The 19,498-nt window shown below is 41.1% G+C and overlaps 1 protein-coding gene across 1 annotated transcript in view; it reads left to right on the forward strand.

Annotated features, from left to right (window-relative positions):
* nbas (NBAS subunit of NRZ tethering complex) overlaps positions 1 to 19,498 on the forward strand; it is a 198,421-nt gene that overhangs the window by 32,316 nt on the left and 146,607 nt on the right. Inside the window, exons 19-24 of the mRNA XM_038726982.1 lie at positions 1,277 to 1,355; positions 3,281 to 3,385; positions 3,904 to 4,040; positions 7,695 to 7,781; positions 9,941 to 10,094; positions 14,479 to 14,664. Coding sequence (XP_038582910.1) covers positions 1,277 to 1,355; positions 3,281 to 3,385; positions 3,904 to 4,040; positions 7,695 to 7,781; positions 9,941 to 10,094; positions 14,479 to 14,664 — 748 coding nt within the window. The remainder of the gene's footprint in view (positions 1 to 1,276; positions 1,356 to 3,280; positions 3,386 to 3,903; positions 4,041 to 7,694; positions 7,782 to 9,940; positions 10,095 to 14,478; positions 14,665 to 19,498) is intronic.

Here is a 19,498-nt window from a genome sequence, read left to right on the forward strand (position 1 = left end):
AAAAGCAGAGGTGATAACACACAGCCTTATGGTGCACCGATACAGAGGGTCAGAGGTCATGATGTAGTGTTGTTAACCTTGACAGATTGAATTTTGATCCTTAGAAAGTCCAGTATCCGGTAACGCATTTAATTTAATAAACAGTATTGCTGTAAATTTATTTATTTATTTATTTTTAAAGTTTAGTCAACCAAATTTAGAAGTTGAGAGATGTCACTATGTTTTCTTCCTAAATTCATGATTGAGCTGTCCTACAAAAACTCAAGAGGAAAACAGACTGATAAAATAGCTTTCTAACATCTCGTCTCACCCCCTCTCCTTCTCTCCATCTCCACTTTTCTTACTTTGCTCTAAAGAGGCAGAGCAAAGCAATAATTACCACTAGTACGAGTGCTAAGCCCCCCACTCTTTGATGTGCCAGAGAGTGTGTTGAGCCAGTGTTAATCTCCGTTAGTGTGTGTAGAGGAACCCTGATAAGGCCTGATAGCGCACTCTGTAATGAGGGATTAGGGATTAAGACGGCGGTGGCGGGGTCATCTCCCCCGTGGTCACTCTGCGGTTGATCCAGGTTTTCAAGTTTTTAGGTACGCTTTTGGCACCGCTCCACCTGCTCAGGTCGTTTCCTTGTGGATTGAACACATGGGGGGGGTGAGCATGTGGTGAAAAATGTTTTATTTTATTGTGAGTATGTGTGATCTGAGTGAGTGATCAGGTACCTGACCACTCACAGTAGTTTTCAGCCTTGCGGTTCCTTTCCCTTGGACATACCTTGAGTTATTGAATTGTAGGTAGATCCTATATAGCCTAGTGCCTTGGTGTTTGTGGTCATCCAGTTTATTTATGGATGTGATAAAATGACGTTGAAAATGGATTTGATTCTCACGGGGCAATTAGTCACCTCATTGACAGCTAGCATCCCATACATAACAACTGAAGGGTTCTTGTGGTCATAACTTGTTGATTTGTTGCCCTTAAAAAATGATTAGGTCTAGAGGGCACTCTGTGGTATTGTAGTAACCAGTCCCACGCATTGTTATATAGGCCCCAGCGGATGTACCGTATAAGGTTAATTTAAAGCTTGTGTGTTAGTGCAGTGCAAGCTTGAAGTTTGAGTTGACAGTGGTTGGAACAAAACGTCTTTTCAGATCTTGTCATTTGAGTATCTGAGGTGGCATTTTTAAATGTTAATTGTGACGCGTTGAAGTGCCTATGTAGGCGTGCTGTTGATTTGTGTGTGTGTGTGTGTGTGTGTGTGTGTGGGCATGTGCATGCTTAGGCTGACTCTGGAGCAGAAGGAGCTGTGTCGGAGCCGACTGAAACTACTCTCCTACCTGGACCGGCTGGAAACATACGAGGTAAGACAACAATCCCCCACCCAATATTCAAGTACCCTGGATAAGCACCTGTAAATCCTTGCCTTAGTTGTCTGTCAAACGACTATTCAATTAAGCTATGAATTGTTTCTGCTCTAGTTTTAATAACAAATCTGAACAATTCACTTGGTAAGTGTAAAAGTTTGCTAGGGTCACTTAACTGTGAAGCGAGGTGTTCACCGATATTTCAGAGATTACCCGGTCTAGACAGCAGCCCGTCAGCAGCAGCTTAAGTTCTCTGTCAGTGTCTACACACTGGAACCGTTCAGCCACTGTGGTCACATGTGTAAAAAGGAAGAAAATAGACTTTAAGCCTAAAAAGACATTTTGAGTCATGTGTTACTTACGTTTTGAGGCCTGTGTACACTTGCAGTTAGGATTCAAATGAAAGCACATCCATTCTGACAGAAATGTGTGAGATGGATGACTGAAAAATGCCTCCTGTGTAAACGTTTTGTTGTCAGCCCTCTGACGGAGTCTGACTTGACTTTTTCCAGATTAACGTCTCATTATAAAAAACTGATGAAAATATCCCTCTGTGAGGTCTCATAGGAAGAAGAATGTGTTTGAAGTGTACTATTACCTGCTATTAAAATTATACAAAGTTTGAGGGATACTAAAGAACCATACTATTTGTTACATGTTTGCAGGAGACACAATTCAGTGTTTTTGTTAAATATTCTGTATTGCTATATTGTTTTCCCATCGGCAACCTAATTGTTTCTCCCTTCCTACCCACTCGCTCCAAAGCACAGAAGCTTTACTCATATTACTTTTATTGATACTCTTTGTAACCCCACTAATCCCCTTTGAAATATTGAAAAGCTGTAGGAGATACTAACCTCAGTCATTTGAAGCATGTAAATAAAGAGCGAATGGTTTGGTAACTAGCTAGCTGAGAGAAAAATCTGCCTGGTTTTACTCTAATACTAACAGGACTACAGTGAGTAAGCGTCAGTGCAGCATGGAAAAATGCATGCTTAAAGTGGAACTTTGATACTCAACACTCTGGATTTTGGATTTATGATGAATAATGTTAACATGCACACAATTTTTCATCCACAATAAATCACAGACAAACCGGGCCATACTTTCCTCCATGCAGGAGAGGAGAGATGAGATTTTACCCTGCTAGATATTCAACTCAGACAGAATGACGTCTCTCTCTTTATTTGGGCATTGTCATGGTAACTGCAGCACTCGTCAGATTCCTTTTGCCCCAATCCATTTTCTCTGGCTGTCTATGAATATGATATTAGGGTTTTTATCATCCCGACTTGGGCTGGCTCAGTCTGCATACGGCCCATTCAAAGGCTATCCATCAGACACACAGACACTCACACACTCACACACACTCTCACACACACACACACACACACACACACACACACACACACACACACACACACACACACACACACACACAGGTGTAGAGGATGCCACAGAGATTTTATACACACAGACATCCATAAATCACTCTGAAGTCAAAGGCCAGGGCAACAAATGTTCCCTCTTGACATATGCATGTGCACACACTTACACACTCTCAAACCTTCCTCACATGGTTTCAACTACAAGGACAAGACAGCTGTGTGCTAGAAAGTTAAATAGCATCTCTGTTGACTTTGCCTCAGTGCATTCATTTGCAGTCACAGCTTCTACTTGCTATTTTCCTCTCATCTTTAGTTTGACTTTCTACCCACTCACGCTACTTTCTCTTGAAAGCTAACCCGCTGCCTCACAAATTTCTTTTTATGAACCGCAGTTGTATTCCATCTTCCTCAGTTCTTCTGGTCTCTCTCTCTCTCTCTCTCTCTCTCTCTCTCTCTCTCTCTCTCTCTCTCTCTCTCTCTCTCTCTCTCTCTCTCTCTCTCTCTCCTTTCCCTGCTGATTCACACTCTCTGCAGAAGATACTTGGCGGTCCTCACGCAGCGGAGCAGAAATATGATGCAGAGTTCTTCAAGAAGTTCCGCAGTCAAAATATTGTTTTGTCAGCCAGAAACTACGCCAGGGTAACATGAGACTCTTGTTGTCATCTTAATTAATTTGCTTCTCTTAGCTGTCTGCATGTCCATTTGGCAATAATGTGATATACACTGATATACACTCAGTTGCCAGTTTATTAGGTACCCAAAATGAAAGTCTTTCAGTCTTAATACAGTAGCCCTGCAGTACTAATTCCTCACTTCATGAAAGTAATAATGTTTACTGTTGTTGAAACTGTTTAAGAGAGGTGTTGATTCACCTGTATTGCATTATACAGAGAGATATAAAGATTAGGTATACCTAATAAACTGGCAGTGTGTTACTTCGTATTTTCTACAAAAGGGTTTTGCACTTATTTCTTTTAGAATATATTGCATTAGTTTCTAGTATTTGCTGCTTTGTGTCAAATAATTCAATTTAGATTGACTTTTTTTTGCCATTTCTTTTAGCAATGTAATCACATAATGTGCAGATTTTAAATCAAATTAAAATCAATTCAGAAAATGTTTGAAGTTGTTGCGTCATGCATCTTTTTCTCCTACAGGAGAGTAATGTGCAGGCTCTGGACATTCTGTTCACTTACCATGGTGCAGAACTCCTCCAGCATCGGCTAGCCATCCTTAACAACTTCCCAGAAACCACCTCCCCATACGAGTACACTATCCTGCTGCCTGAAGCCTGGTGAGACACACAGATACACGCAGTCATTAAGGGCAGCATTAGTTACAATACTACCTAAAACCAAAACAAAATAACTACTTTGGCCTTTTGAAATGTGCTTTAATGAAAAGTGGAACACCCTGTGTGTTTTAACAGACATTGACAAGAAGGTGATTTATATCATATATTATTCCAAATAAACAAGAAACATTTATTCTTGTCTATTCTGACATATACAACATTGTAATATACACTACACTATGGAACAAAGAAGAATCCATTAGGATGTACTGGTGTGAACACAGTGATACTGAATGTGGAGGGACTAACAAAGTACTTGTATAAAAAATATGTTTTTATATAAATTAATGCCAAAGGGCAATTCAAATCAATTCAATAGAAAATAAAAATTAAGATTTTATAAATATAACACAACTGAGAAAGTAGTTTTATACTTTCACCTAACTAATTTCCCCTTTACAAGTCACTACATGAAACATAGAAGCAGCGGTGTAAAAATACAAGAGGTATCACAGGGACATACGTCCTTTCAACATTTACACCTCTCTGGAATGCACACATTGCACTTATCAATACATTTCAAATGAAAATTGCATAAAACTGGAATTGGAGCGCGCACTCAAAGGTCTTTCTCACTTGTTTCTCTTAAATCTCACGTTCACATATCAGGATTATTTTGCACCGTCCTCAGAAAAAACATTACACAAGTGTGCACGCAGAGCCACAGCGTAAAGGGCTGACATTAGCTAACACATCAGTGATATAAAAGGAGAGAGACTTAATTGCCTCTTCTAAATGTACATGCAAACAAAATTGAACACCTTAAAATGAAAGAATACAAGCTGCCTTGATTGCAATTGACCCTTCGCTAAGCCACACCCTGAATACACAGATGGCCAATCACAGCGCAGTATAGGTCTCGCTCTAACTGAGGTCCGACCATAGGGTCCGACACTTTTTAATAAAAACAAGATATGGTATATGTTCACCCTATGCTAGTCAAAGTTACACAGCATTGTCATGGATGCGCTCCATTGACTCCAATGCAAAAAGAGTTGTTTTCTAGCTCTTTTTGGCTGTATTTTTCTTAGATATGGTCAAACGCTGTTTTGGGGAACTTGTAATAGTTAGAGTTGCTACCCAGAGAGGTTGATGGGAGAAGTACGATTTATTCTCTTTCCAAAACTTAAAATAAATCGAGAAATGTCGGCTGTGGATCGTTCCTGCTTTTTAGTGAATGTTATAATGAATAGAGGCCTACCCAGCTTTACATGAACAGTGTTGATCGTTCATATCGTTGTCTTTTGTCCCAATCATCGGGGGATGCGGTGGTTCACTTATACTGTGTGATCAGTAGGCTTTAGCTTCTGTCTTTAATTTTTTTCACGTCCGTTTGAGTCAGTTTGACAGCCTGAATACATCCTTCAAATGTAAAATGCAACTGCAAAACTGTCTTCTTTCTGAGATCGCTTTTTACAACACATTTGATATTATTTCTCCGCGGAGTGCAGTAATAGACAGTGGCAGCGCGGACAGTTTGTCGGACTTAGCATCAGTAACTAAGGGGGGCGGGGCTTAGCGAAGGGTCTTTTGTTAGTAGTAGCTAGTTTTGACTGCACAGTTTCTGCTTTGGGATTGGAGGAACGCTGAAGGGGAGGGAGTTGGGGAAGTGTATATGTAAGAAGGAGATGATGGAGGAGTGTTTTGGAGGAGAAGAAGTCCTAACTCACTCCTTTATGGGTCACTAATAGAGGTAATAGGCTGGATTTACTGATGAGAGCAGTCGTCCATCCATTGTGCCTTTTTGTTTCCTCTAACTCGCTTTTCCAATTTACTCCTCTCCATTTTCCTTCGCCTTTTTCCGCTTCCTCCATTTTCGGCTATTCCTATATTCTCTGTGCTAGTATTTAATCTATTAATATACCACATATACATTTGTATAAAGAAACACATGAATACATGGCGAATGTCCCCTGGAGTCATGTGCTAAAAAATACATATCCCATATAGAAAAGATTGTTCTCGCGGCTTCCATCCATACGCACACATTGCCACTGCTCCCTTTTATTAGCCATGTCTGAGTTTGTATGGAGGTCAGGCAGCTGTGGCTCTGCAGTGAGCATCCATCATGGCTCTGGCGCTGTGGGGCAGTTTCCTATTTTCCCCAGCCTGTGAGCACCAACTGCTCCTCCCAGCAGTACTCGCTCCTACACTGCAGCAGACGGAGTCAGCTCAAGCCATCTGTTTAGAACTCACTCGATATATACTGAAGTCTTGCTTCACTGGAAGGGGAAAATATTCTCCTGTTATATTGAACAGGTCTTCAAAGGGACCTCTAGACCCATGGAAGAATGCAGAATAGTGATATTTTGTTTAAAACTTGGCTTGAAAAGGTTGCCCCAGTGGAAACTAAAATCCTCCCGCCCTGCTTCCCTGTCCCTCTCAGGCTGACGTGAAGTAGATTATGACGTGGAAAAATTCATTCCTCACCGTCGATATCCGAGCGCTCACACCACTGTTTACTCTCCACCATCTAACCTGGCTGTCTTTAATGAGGAAAGAGGAGGAGAGAGTTAGGGAAGGACAGAAAGGGGGAGAAAAAAAGAGATCGAGAGTAGTTCACTTTCTGTGGGCGTCTTAGAGGAAGAACCCAGACTTCTCGATCTCTGTCATCTCTGTGTTAAAATTCCAGTCGTAATGGATGAACCTGTGGAGGGAGTGTTGGTAAAAAAATTCAGTTGTTGACATAGATCACAGCTGCTACTCGGACACTTCTTATGTATTTTGTGATTGGATAGAATTTATGGCCGTGTTTTAAAATAAAAAAAACAACAAAACAATAAAAAACAAAAACTGCAGCAGCGTGTGTGCACTCAGCCTTTAACTGCACCAAAGCTATAGATGATTTGTAGCCCGCGCTATCTCCTTGAGTTTTACAGCCACGGTACATATTTTTCTGTCTACAGACAAATAGATAACAAGAAGAAATGCATTAATCCTAGAATAAGAGATAAAACAACTTCCGTTCATCCTGGCGTCACAGCATGTGTGCATGCATTCATATACTTCTGTGAGTGTGTGTGTCTAGGCGTCTGAGTCTTGTCAGCGCTGACACGCCAGGTTAGAGTCATTCTTCACTTTGGTTTCTTTTCTTGTGTGTTCCCTATTTATCTTCCTCACACTTGCCACACTCAAGGAGACCAGGAAGAAGTAAAGCTTAGTACCAACATGGCGTTTAGAAAATAAAAGTCCTCGTTATTTACAACCGAGGCACGACTCGAAAGTTCTTTGACTTGTTTATTGATGTGCTTTTGTGCCCACCCCCCACCCGTTCTTCCCTTTTTATGCTCTGCTGTTTCCATTTCCCATATGTTGCTACCTTTCACCAGACTTTTCCTGGAGTTTATGACCATGTTTAGGTTGAGACAGTAAATGTATTTGCTGATTTATCAGATGCCAGGTGGGTAGGTGTGGTGCGGTTTATTTTTTGACTCTTGGCTTATGATTGATCTTCGCTCTTGAGCACCTAAAACTCACCCTTCTACCTCTAATTTCGTGTCTCCCTCCTCTTCTTTTCTTTACATGTCTTGCTCTGCCTTTGCCTCTTTCACTCTTTTTTTTGCCTAATTCTGCCTCTTTCTTTTACTCTCTCAGTCTGGATGACAGAGGTGAGTTGATGTTGATTCCATGGGACGAGCAGAGACACAGAGAGATGGACTGGTGTGAGACACAGGAGTGCAGGTAAACACAACAACATTCACATCACATTGTACACTGGGAGTTATAATAAACCAAACTTGGACAATACTTAAATAAATAATAATAAAAAAATAAAAATCTCTCCATAGCCGTGATGACAAAGCTTTTCACAGTGTAGAATTGTTCAAATTCGTGCTCCATACAGGCCAGATGCTTGTGCTGGCATCATTATGTGAAACAAAACATGACATCCTATTATCTGAATGTTAAACAGAAGCATAACAAACTAACACCAAATCTTGTTGCACTGCCAACTTATGCCATTTGCCTGCATCTGTAGGGACGCCAGCTTCATTTACAATTTTATTTAGCAAGCTCTTTTTATTGCTCTTTGGTGTAGAGTCATAATATCATTTGGCTATTGCAGTATGCTTGGCCAGAGATTGCAGTACACAGTACTGTGTGATGCCAGCTATGTTTAAGACACTTTTTTCCACCCGAGCTTCCTTTCTTCTGTCGTGTTACACCGACCAGCAATAACATTTTGACCACTGACAGGTGAAGTGAATAATACTGATTATCCTGTTACCATGGCACCTGGCAGTGGGTGGGACATATTAGGCAGCTAGCGAACATTTTGTCCACAAAGTTGATGTGTTAGAAGCATAAAAAATGGGCATGTGTAAGGATTTCAGCAACTTTGACAAGGGCCAAATTGCGATGCAATAGTTCTTGTGGGGTGTTCCCGGTCTGCAGAGGTCAGTAACTATCAAAAGTGGTCCAAGATAGGAAAAGCAGTGAACCGGCAACGAGGTCATGGGCGGCCAAGGCTCATTGATGCACATGGGAAACAAATGCTGGCCGCATGTGGTCTAATCTAACAGAAGAGCTACTGGAGGTCAAACTGCGGAAAAAGGTGTCCGAACACAAAGCCCATCGCAGTTTGTTGCGTATGGGGCTGCATAGCTGCAGTCCAGTCAGGGTGCTCATGCTGACCTCTATCCACTGCCGAAAGCTCCGACAATTGGCATGTGAGCATCAGAACTGGACTGATGGTCTGATGAATCACGTTTTCTTTTACATCACATGTATGGGCGGGTGCAAGTGCATCACTTACCTGGGGAACACATGGCACCATGATGCACCATGGGAAGAAGGCAAGCCAGCGGAGGCAGTGTGATGCTTTGGGCAATATTCTACTGGGAAATATTTGGTCCTGCCATGCATGTGGATGTTACTCTGACACATACCACCTATCTAAGCATTGTTGCAGACAATGTACACCATTTCATGGAAATGGTAATCTTTCTGCATAATAATGGGCCCTGCCCCAAAGCAAAAATGGTTCAGGAATGGTTTGAGAAACACCATGAGTTCAAGGTGTTGAATTCCCCAGATCTCAATCCAATTGAACATCTTTGGAATGTGCTGGACAAACAAGTCCCATCCATGGAGGCCCCACCTCGCAACTTACAGGACTTAAAGGATCTGCTGCTAACTTCTTGTTGACAGATACCACAGCACACCTTTAGCTTTTTTGGCTGCAAAAGGGGGACCTACAAAATATGAGGCAGGTGGTGAAAACGTTATGGCTGATCGGTGTATATCCTCATTCATCCCATTTTTCTTTCCCCTGTTTATGTGCTCTCTCTTCTCCCTTTTCACTCTAAGCCTACATCCTCCTCCTGAAATGATAAAGGTGGTGACATTCTACATTTTTCTTATCTCAACAAATCCCATGAGAAAACCAAAATCAACACAGTGTCAGTCTGCCTCTCATTACTTTCCTGCTTCTCTCTACTGTTGGCGAGCCCCAAGCCCATTTGGTTGCGACAGAACAAGACAGTCTTTAATAACGGGCCGTGAATATATTGCTTTCCCCTTAAAAGACAAAATGTATTTACAGCAGCAGTTAATGTGGGATTGAACTACAGTGTTTATGTTCATTGTAATTAATGAACATATCACCCAGTGTAGCTCATTGTTGTGGTTTTAATAGGGACAGAGAAACTAGCAATATCAGACTTTGGCTAGTAGTATAGCTATAGTAATAGTTTTGATGGATAGATTTTAATGGGTATAATTGCTTATATGAAACAATCTTATCTTAACAGTTATCTACTGTTTCTACACTGACTACTTCCCTAAAAAGAGAGAAAAGAGATAAAATACACTCTACTCTCCCTCCATGTCTTCCTCAGATCAGTGCTGGAGCAGAACTTGTTTGACGATGACAGTTTCCTGTATGAGGAGGCTCCAGAGCTGCTGAGTTTCCGCACAGCCACGCCCTCCATCGAACTGCTGACCGACTGGTACCAAAGCAGAGCAAAGGATATCGACTCCTGTTCCAGACAGGTAAGGGGTAAACGGCATGAGCAGAGACTATATTTCTTTAGAATCAAAGCATCAGAGAGCTGATGGCCATGGCGACAGTGGCAGAGGGATTTTGACTTTCAACACATCTTACCTGCAGTTAGTTTGTTCGTCCCTTGTTAGCGGTCAAAATCAGCTCCAACTGTTAGAAATGTCTCTGAAACATTTATCAGACCCTGATAAGGCTCCTTTTCAGGGGCCTTCTACATGATTTCAACCTACAGCAGGACAGCAGCAGAAAGGAATGAATAGACGTCTGGCAATTGGCGAGATAATTTCCGTCGCACACTTCTTTTAGATGATTGGGGGCAGAAAAATGTGTTACGAGCTGGGATTCAGACTGCAGAAGAGAATGTTGCCAACCTCCATCAGTAAAGGTCATTTTGATCCTATCTGTGACAGTCATTATCATATTTGCCATATGGACTTCTAATGAAGAGTAACCAAAGCTTCTGTCATGTGCGTTCTGCTGCTGTAACTGAAAAATAGGACTTGATAGGACTTGTTTAGTGGAGTAATGGGATGTAACCGCTGGAGCTGCCCACTCTCTCCACGCACACACTGTCCACACCGGAGCTCTGTCCCCTCTTCACCTCCTTCACAGTGATGGATCAAGGTTGTCACAGCGCACTCTTTGTCTTTGTGAAAGGACTAACTAGGGCGCAGTCATAACTTTTCCCCTTCATTTCTCCATTTTATCCCTTTCACTGGGTGTAAGGAGGATGGAAGAGAAGAGATTTGGGGGTCCATTGCTCATTTTGGAAGACAACCGGGGAATTGTGCCTTTCATCATCCACTCAAGAGAGACTGAGAATGCTGTGTGTGTGTAAAGTGAAGTCTTTGTTAATCTCTAGGAATCACACCAGCTCTCGCTTTCATTCTCCCCTTTTAATTTCTCTCTTCGCTTTCTCACATGTTACTCCAGGAGTAACCTAACTCTCTTGTCTCATGCTTTCTCACACACTGCAGAGAAACCCACTGCAACAACTCTGCTGCCCTGTTTAGTTTTTCATCTCATTTGTTCTCTCTCGTTTGCACCCTCCTCCCAGCCCTCATCTGGCCGTGTTTATGCTTGGGAGAGCGTTTTAATGGAGGAAAATGGGGTTTGATTAAAAGGAGCCACATCAGAGGAAGCTGGAGTGTGTTAAACCAGTCACAGAGCCGCAGGAAGCGAGACGCTGAATGGGAAGATTGACAAGATGCCGCTCAGAGGGAGACGAGTTTGAAAAAGCAAAGAATGGAACTGCTACCAAAAGGAAGAAAAAAGGAGATAAATGCTGGGCCAATGCAACATCCCTAGTTAGGTTAGAGTGTACTACAAACACAGAAAGAGGGGAGAACAGAACTAACAGATGTTTAGGTTAAAAAAAGGAAAGCAATCTCATTGGAAGAGCTGTCTGTGGGAAAGAAAATCACCAGTTATAAGGGGCTAAAAGGGTAGAAATAAAGGATATTAAAAACAAGTGTTGTTTGAAACACTGTTGGCAGCAGAATGGCACAAAATGAGATGGTGGCTTTGGAAAGCAGACAGAGAAGGAAGACAGGCGTACAGAGAACGCAAAGGGCCAGACGTGGAGTTCAAATGGAGGCCAATCGTGGTGACTGTTACAGAGTTCTTGTAAGAGGTTGAAAGAGAGAGACGAGGATTAAAAAGAGTTGGAGTTGAAGAGAGAAAATGTGGAAACAATGTTTGACAGAAAGGGCCGAGATAGGACGGGGAGAAGGGACAAAGAAGACTCAAATTGAGTCGGAAAAAGAAACTGAAGAGTTGGTGAGAGAGAGAGCAACAGAGGATAGTTGCGTTACAGCGCAGAGAATGATGAGGGGAGAGCGTGGAGACCAGGTCGTAATTAAAAAGTGTGCCATTTTAACATCTGAATTGTCTGCGGTTAGATGGGGAATCCATCTCTGGAGAGCGGGAAAAGAGAGAAGGAGGGAGGGGTGGAGTGAACGGGGAGGGTCTTTACTCACTGTGAGATCAATAGACTTCTCTCTGTTGTTGTATCTAATTGCTCAGTCTCTGGCTCAAGGTGATTTGGGTTTTCTCCCTTTCTGTGTTTGTGTGTGTGTGTGTGTACATTTTACAAATTAATGCATGCATTTATTCAGAAAGAAGATGACAAGAATTGCTGACCCTGTGTGTGCGTGTGTGTGTGCGCTAGCATGTGCCAAAGGGCTCTCCTTCTCTAAAAGGTGGAGAGAAAGCAATCATCACTGCAGGGCCCAGCGGCATCTGCTATTGATGGGCTAGCATCTGCAGGTGGCTGGCCATCGATTGGCTGGATGTGCTGCCTGCGTATAGGTGGTCGGATATTGATTGGTTGCTCTTCTGGATGGAATTGTATCGATCACAGTAGAAGGAAGTCCAGATCTTCTCTGTTTTATTGTCCAAAGGCTAATGATTGTATATTAGTAATGACTTAGGGGTATTATTTCGTTTCGGATTAGTTGGGATAATGTTGTTGTGTTCACGACACAGTTCAGTGACCTCACCAACAGTTTTTCAATGACGTGGCGCCCTGCTGTGAACAGCCTCTTTAGTCACCTGCTGAAAAAAGTTACTTTGACTGGGTTAATTGGATTGTAACAAGGTGGAAAGATACAAGCTACAAGTACATGTATATAGGAATACAGTGCAATACAACAGCACTACAAAGTGCAGCCCCAAGAATAACCACAGAGGCAATTCAAATAATGTCACATAATAGAGATTAAACATTATAGGTTTCACAAAAGTTGCATTTGTATAGAGTATGCAGCGTTCATGTTATTTCTTCCAACCTCTGGAGTATGCTTAATTAGCAGGCATACTATTACAAGCTGAATTTGAATGGGATCATTTCCATCATCCTGCAGGACAACTCGTGTTAACTGTGACATTGGTCAACTTGTCCTAAAAGGCCGTGGATATAGGGATAGCAGCTTCCAGACTGAAAAACTGTTGGATGGGTTGCCATAAAATTCTGTACATTCCTGGCATCCAGAAGATTAATCCTACTGACTTTTGGTGATCTGACAGGTCCCGTATAGCCACCTTAAGGGCGACCTTTTTGAATTTTTAGTGAAATCTTCTTGACGTGGATCTAAGGATAGCAGCGCCAGTCTGTCCACTTTGGTCCAGACTGAAATGCCATGACATTTGGGACAGATATCCATGGTACCCAGAAGAAAAATTTTAATGACTTTAATCTACCAGCAGGTTAAAGCTTTCACGTATCCAGTGCAACATCTCTACATCTATGATCGCTGGTGGTCAGGCAGTCAGGGTGCTCTTCCAGTTCTGTTTGTGTTTTAATATAATTTTATGTCAGTCTTTCATGGGCGAATGTTTTTATGTTTTATGTATGTTAGCCTCTAACCTTAGACAATTTTCAAATATTTTGTGATAGACAATAAAGTTTTTTGAATCTTGAATCGTGGAGAAAACATAATGCATAGATGGATGGATTGATGGATTTCCGTGTATTTTTTGTGTACGTATTCAGGGCTTAAAGTTCTCCGGCGCTGTGCCGGAATTCCGGCGGTGGGCGTTTTTGTATTAGACTATTAATGTCTGTGAAAAATATTCGTGCCTCTTTTTTTCTTTTTTCTTTTTTTAAACTGTCGCACAATATGTGTGTGAAGAGTTCCTCTGCACATTTGGTGGCTTGGTGTCTCTATCGGTGTACACGAAAGAAAGGGGACTGGCACTTCCTGGCTACATGGACACGCACTGGCTATTATAGGCCGTGAACAGGGCATAGAAGTTTCTATTTCTATTCAACAAGGCCATTTTTGTCAGCATGTGATCCACACGGCTTCACAGATAAGTGGTGTCAATTTTGATAATAGGCAGAGCTTGAAGTGGGCCACCGATACCAATAAGTTACTTCTACATTGTTCTCTTTGGCGTCCAGGGGACCTTTTGCGTACAGGTGGGCTCTATGTGGCGCTCTTAAGTTAAATAAATTAAATGTTTTATCGCAGTAACATTTCCGGCCGTATTGCCCAGCCCTAAGTACCAGCACCTATATTTTCCACTTCAAGCACTGATTATAGGTGGTGGCAGAAAATATTACCAGAATGCAGGAAATGAAGTGTTTACTGCTCTAAATCTTCTGGGGGAGGACCCCCCAGACCCCCCCACCTCTCTCCACCTCCCCAATCATATATTTCCACATTGAACCTTTCATCTAAACAGTGCACAATTACCTTCTCAGCTTGTTCTTGTGAACCCAGTGTCGTGTTTTTTCATGATTCGTAAGCAGAGTGTATTGTCACACCCCTAATCTGAACCCCTATGTCCACATCAGAGTTACGCTCTTGCCGTAGCATTTTGCTTTGTTTTTTTTCTCCTCTCTTATTGGCTTTTCTTTGTGTCCATCAGGTGGACTGCGCGCTGTCACTGGTGCGTCTGGGCAAGGAGCGGAATATCCCAGGGCTAGAGTGCTTGTGTGATGACATGGTCACCATGGAAACACTCGTGTATGAGACATCATGTGAATTGAATCTGACGCTTAAAGATTTGCAGCAGCTAAGTGACATCGACAAGCTCCACCTGCTCATGAAAAATGTAAGTTGCATAATCTTAGCCTTTCACGTTCCACATTGTCACTGGAAGGCTTCTTCCATAATATATTTTGGAATCAGACGCTGGTTTGAAATAAATATTTTTAAAATCATAAATTCAATGAAATATGCATACATTTTTTGCAAGGTGTTGTTTTAACTACGCATGTGCTGATGTATCATTATCCAAAATGATGTGGCTGTGTATCATCATGGAATTTACTTAAGCCTGACTGATGAATCTACGTATAAATTGGTATTGCCCTAGCAGCCAATAAATGACAATTTAAAAAAAACGGAGAGAATGAAGATGGACGCTTCAATCATGTTATAAGTGTTGAGTGTTGTCGTTGCATAGTTTTTCCATCAAAGGGCACAATGCAACTCCCTTCTTGGCAACACAAGTCACAAATCCACCACAAAACACCACAATCAGCTGACATAATCAGTTGTACTTTTGTTCAAAGTACTATTATTTCTTTATTTCACAATAAAGAAAACGATTAAATTGCATTATGTCATGTTAACTTGGTGAGGTCTTTCTTTTGTTTATGTTATGTCTATCTGAAAAAAAATAATAGACTGATATATCATTATATTGGATTGTAAAATTCTCAAATATCAAAATCGGTATTGGTCTTAAAAATCCCAAATCAGTTGGGCTCTACACTATCAGAATCCAATAGTTCTGGCATCTTGACATTTATTGAAAAATACACTCACTAGCCACTTCATTAGCTACACCTGTATTTCAGAAACTACTTATGTACTGGGATTTTTACGCACAACCATCTCTAGGGTTTACAGAGAATGGACCAAAAAAGAGCGGCAGTTGTGTGGACAAAAATGCCTTTCCTCAGAGGAGAATGGGCAGACTGGTTCAAGATGAAAGAAAGGCAACATTAACTCAAATAACCACTCATTACAACCAAGGTATGCAGAATACCATCTCTGAACGCACAACACGTTCAACCTTGAAGCAGATGGGCAACAGCAGCAGAAGACCACACCAGACACCACTCCTGTCCGCTAAGAACAGGAAACTGAGGCTACAATTCACACAGGCTCACCAACATTGGACAATAGAAGATTGGAAAAACATTGCCAGGTCTGATGAATCTTGATTTCAGCTCCGACACTCAGATGGTCAGAATTTGGTGTAAACAACATGAAAGCGTGAATCCATCCTGCCTTGTATCGACAGGTTCAGGCTGGTGGTGGTGGTGTAATGGTGTGGGGGATATTTTCTTGGCACACTTTGGGCCCCTTAGTAATAACTGAGCATCGTTTAAATGTGACAGCCTACCTGAGTGTTATTGCTGACCATGTCCATCCCTTTATGACCGCAGTGGACCATCTTCTGATGGCTACTTCCAGCAGGATAATGTCACAAAGCTCAGATAATCTCAAACTGGTTTCTTGAACATGACAATGAGTTCACTGTACTAAAATGGCCTCCACAGTCACCAGATCTCAACCCAATAGAGCATCTTTGGGATATGGTGGAACGGGAGATTTGCATCACTGATGTGCAGCCGACAAATCTGCAGCAACTGCGTGATGCTATCATGTCAATATGGACCAAATTCTCTGAAGAATGTTTCCAACACCTTGTTGAAAGTATGCCCCAAAGAATTAAGGCAGTTCTGAAGTCAAAAGGGGGACCAACCTGGTACTAACAAGGTGTACTTAGTAAAGTGGCCAGTAAGTGTATTTACTTATGTTGTTTTTATAATGCAGCCTCTGCTGAAAACATTGCTTACCTCAATTTCCACTATGTAAAATGTGCATTTTCCAGCATACTGCTTTGTCTAGTTTACAGTGTGTAGGGTGTTCATTGTCAGTAAAAATAAGAAAGCCTTCCATTCGTCTGCAATTTCGTTTCATTTTAAAGTTCCATAGTGTGGTTACCTTAATCCTTGACTGTTGCTTATTGCGTCTGCCAAATGAGTAAATACTAATTTATACTAATACTAATGCATACTAATTGCAACTTGAGTAGGCAACACTGCAAACAGAAAAAATCCACAGTTTGAAATTTTATTTAACAGCAGTCTCACAGTAAATCAGTTTTTTATTTTAATTCCTGAAATCCCTGACATTTGACAATTCAATCTTTCTATCCAACAGTAGCGAGAGAGCTATGAAACTAGTCTGTAGCAGGTACTACAGTTACAAGTCCCCTTGGAGTACATAATATGAGCTGTCCTCTAAATTGTAGCTAATAACTGCCAGCTTCAGCCTGTGAGGACCACTGCCAGTAGGATCTGCCATACAGGCAGGCAGCCAGCAGATGTTGTTGACTGCACTAACACATGCTGTTTGACTGGTACTCCCTTTGGGCGCTATGTGATTGTGTGTGTGTGTGTGTGTGTGTGTGTGTGTGTGTGTGTGTGTGTGTGTGTGTGTGTGTGTGTGTGTGTGTGTATGTTTACCAAACTCGCCTAGATTAAATTTCCCTCTTTGCCTGTGTCTGATGTCTTTCTTTATCAGGGACACTGTACAGCAAAGTAATGTGTTGGAAATGTTTGTGTGTGGGTGTGCAAGTTTGTATTTAGCATCTGAATATTTTTTTTATCTAATTTTCCCGTGGATGCTCTCTTATCTGTATATCCTGAGTAAGAGCTATCGCAAGGTTTGTGCGAGGCCCTGCTCGAATTTGACATGCATCCTCACAAATGACAGCACAACCCAAATCCTGTAGCTATTACAGTTAAATTCAGGTTTAATTGCATGGCATGCTTTCATGTAAATTCAGCTTAAAGTATTTTGCATTGTTGTAAAAACATTCAAACTAAAAGGATAAATCTTTATATACAGTACTATGCAAGATATTTAACCAGGTGAGGAAATTAAACTGTAAAATAAAATGCTTTCATAAATAGACATGTAAATAGATTATCAATTACCAAAATACAAAAGAAAAATCTGAATCAAATCAATATTTGGTGTGATCACCGTTTGCCTTCAAAACAGCATCAATTCTTCTAGGTACTCTTGCACAAAGTCAAGCATTTGGTAGGTGTATTGTTAGGTGTGTGATTAACAATTATACCAAACAGCTGCTAATGATCACAATTCAATATGTAGGCTGAAACACAATCATAAACAGAAACAGCTGTGTAGGAGGAATACAACTAGGTGATGAATATCCAAACTCAAACACAGCAAAAGTCATTCACCACGGCAAGACTGAGCACAGCAACAAGACACAAGGTAGTTATACTGCATCAGCAAAGTCTCTCCCAGGCAGACATTTCAAGGCAGACAGGGGTTTCCAGATGTGCTGTCCAAGATCTTTTGAAGAAGCACATAGAAAAAGGCAATTTTGATGACCGTAGATGCAGTACTCTGCCAAAGAAACTTGCTGTAGCAGATGAAAATCACATCATACTTACTTCCCTTCACTGACGAGTAAAAAATTTTAATATTTGGCTACAGCACAAAGCAAGTTGTTCGCAGAAGGGCTGGAAAGTGGTACAAGAATGAGTGTCTGCAGGCAACAATGAAGGATGGTGGAGGTTCCTTGAGAGTTTGTGGCTACATTTCTTCAGACTGAGTTTAGGGATTTAGTCAGACGAAATGATCTCCTCACTGCTGAGAAGTACAGGCAGATACTTATTCACCGTGCAATACCATCAGGGAGGCATCTGATTGGCCTCAAATTCATTCTGCAACATGACAAAAACCCCAAACATACAGTGAAAGTCATGAAAAACTATCTTCTGCGTAAAGAAGAACAAGGAATCCTGGAAGAGATGGGTTGGCCCCCACAGAGCCCTGATCTCAACATTATTGAGCCTGTCTGAGATTACATAAAGAGAGAGAAGCAACTGAGGCTGCCTAAATCCACAGAAGAACTACGAGTAGTTCTCCAAGATGTTTGGGCTAACCTACCTGCCAATTTCCTGACTAGTGTACTTGGAAGAATTGATGCTGTTTTGAAGGCAGTGGGTGGTCACACTAATATTGATTTGATTTAGATTTTTATTCTGTCCAATCACTTCATTGATAAATATAATCTTTCAAAATGTCTATTTTAGAAAGCAGTCTTACTTTACAGCAGTTTTTTACACCTTCCTAAAATATGTGCACAGTAGCCTACTGCATATATGAATATATAGATAGAGGTTTCTTTTTTTGGGGCTATTCACCTTGTACAGTGTGTTACGGTCTCTGTACATTTAATTTCTGCTGTAAAGATGTCAGTAGAAGCTTTCCACTCATAATGCACGCCATTATGCAACACTCAGTAAACAGATGGTTCATTCATGTTACTTAGAGAGCTGGTGTTTTTTGTTACTGTTGTGCTTTATTGGTTATGTTTAGCATTACAACTAATGCTTTCATTCTTAATAAATCCACTGATTATTTTTTCAGTCAATCAATAAAAGTCAATCCTTTAATCTAAGAACACCCTTCTCTGTTAAACACAAGAGCTGATACTTTCTTTGTTCAAAGGGAACATCTGCTGTTGTATTCACTACTTTTTCAAAAGTATTTAACAGAAAAGGTCTGTCTTCTATTTGGGCCAATGCTTCATATGCACTGTACATGTTTCATTTTCAGTTGATATATCACCTGGCAATTCCCGAAAAATAATGTTGCACATAGAAGATGAAGACGTACAGTGATAAATCAGTATCTAAGGTAGCTCAGACATTAGATCAGAAGAGTTTCATTTGTATATTTTCACCAACATCTCACAATTCGGAGCAAGCAATAACTTTAAAAAAAAAATTGAACCAGTATTTCCTTACTTTTTGGTCACAAATGATCAGTTTTTGTCAGCATTGTGAAATAATATGGGTCATAGGGTCTGTGAATAAAATGGTTTT

Source organism: Micropterus salmoides, unplaced genomic scaffold (assembly GCF_014851395.1).
Source record: "Micropterus salmoides isolate LMB-PRFRI ecotype aquatic unplaced genomic scaffold, ASM1485139v1 Ms_hic_scaffold_18, whole genome shotgun sequence".
Lineage (NCBI taxonomy): Eukaryota > Metazoa > Chordata > Actinopteri > Centrarchiformes > Centrarchidae > Micropterus > Micropterus salmoides.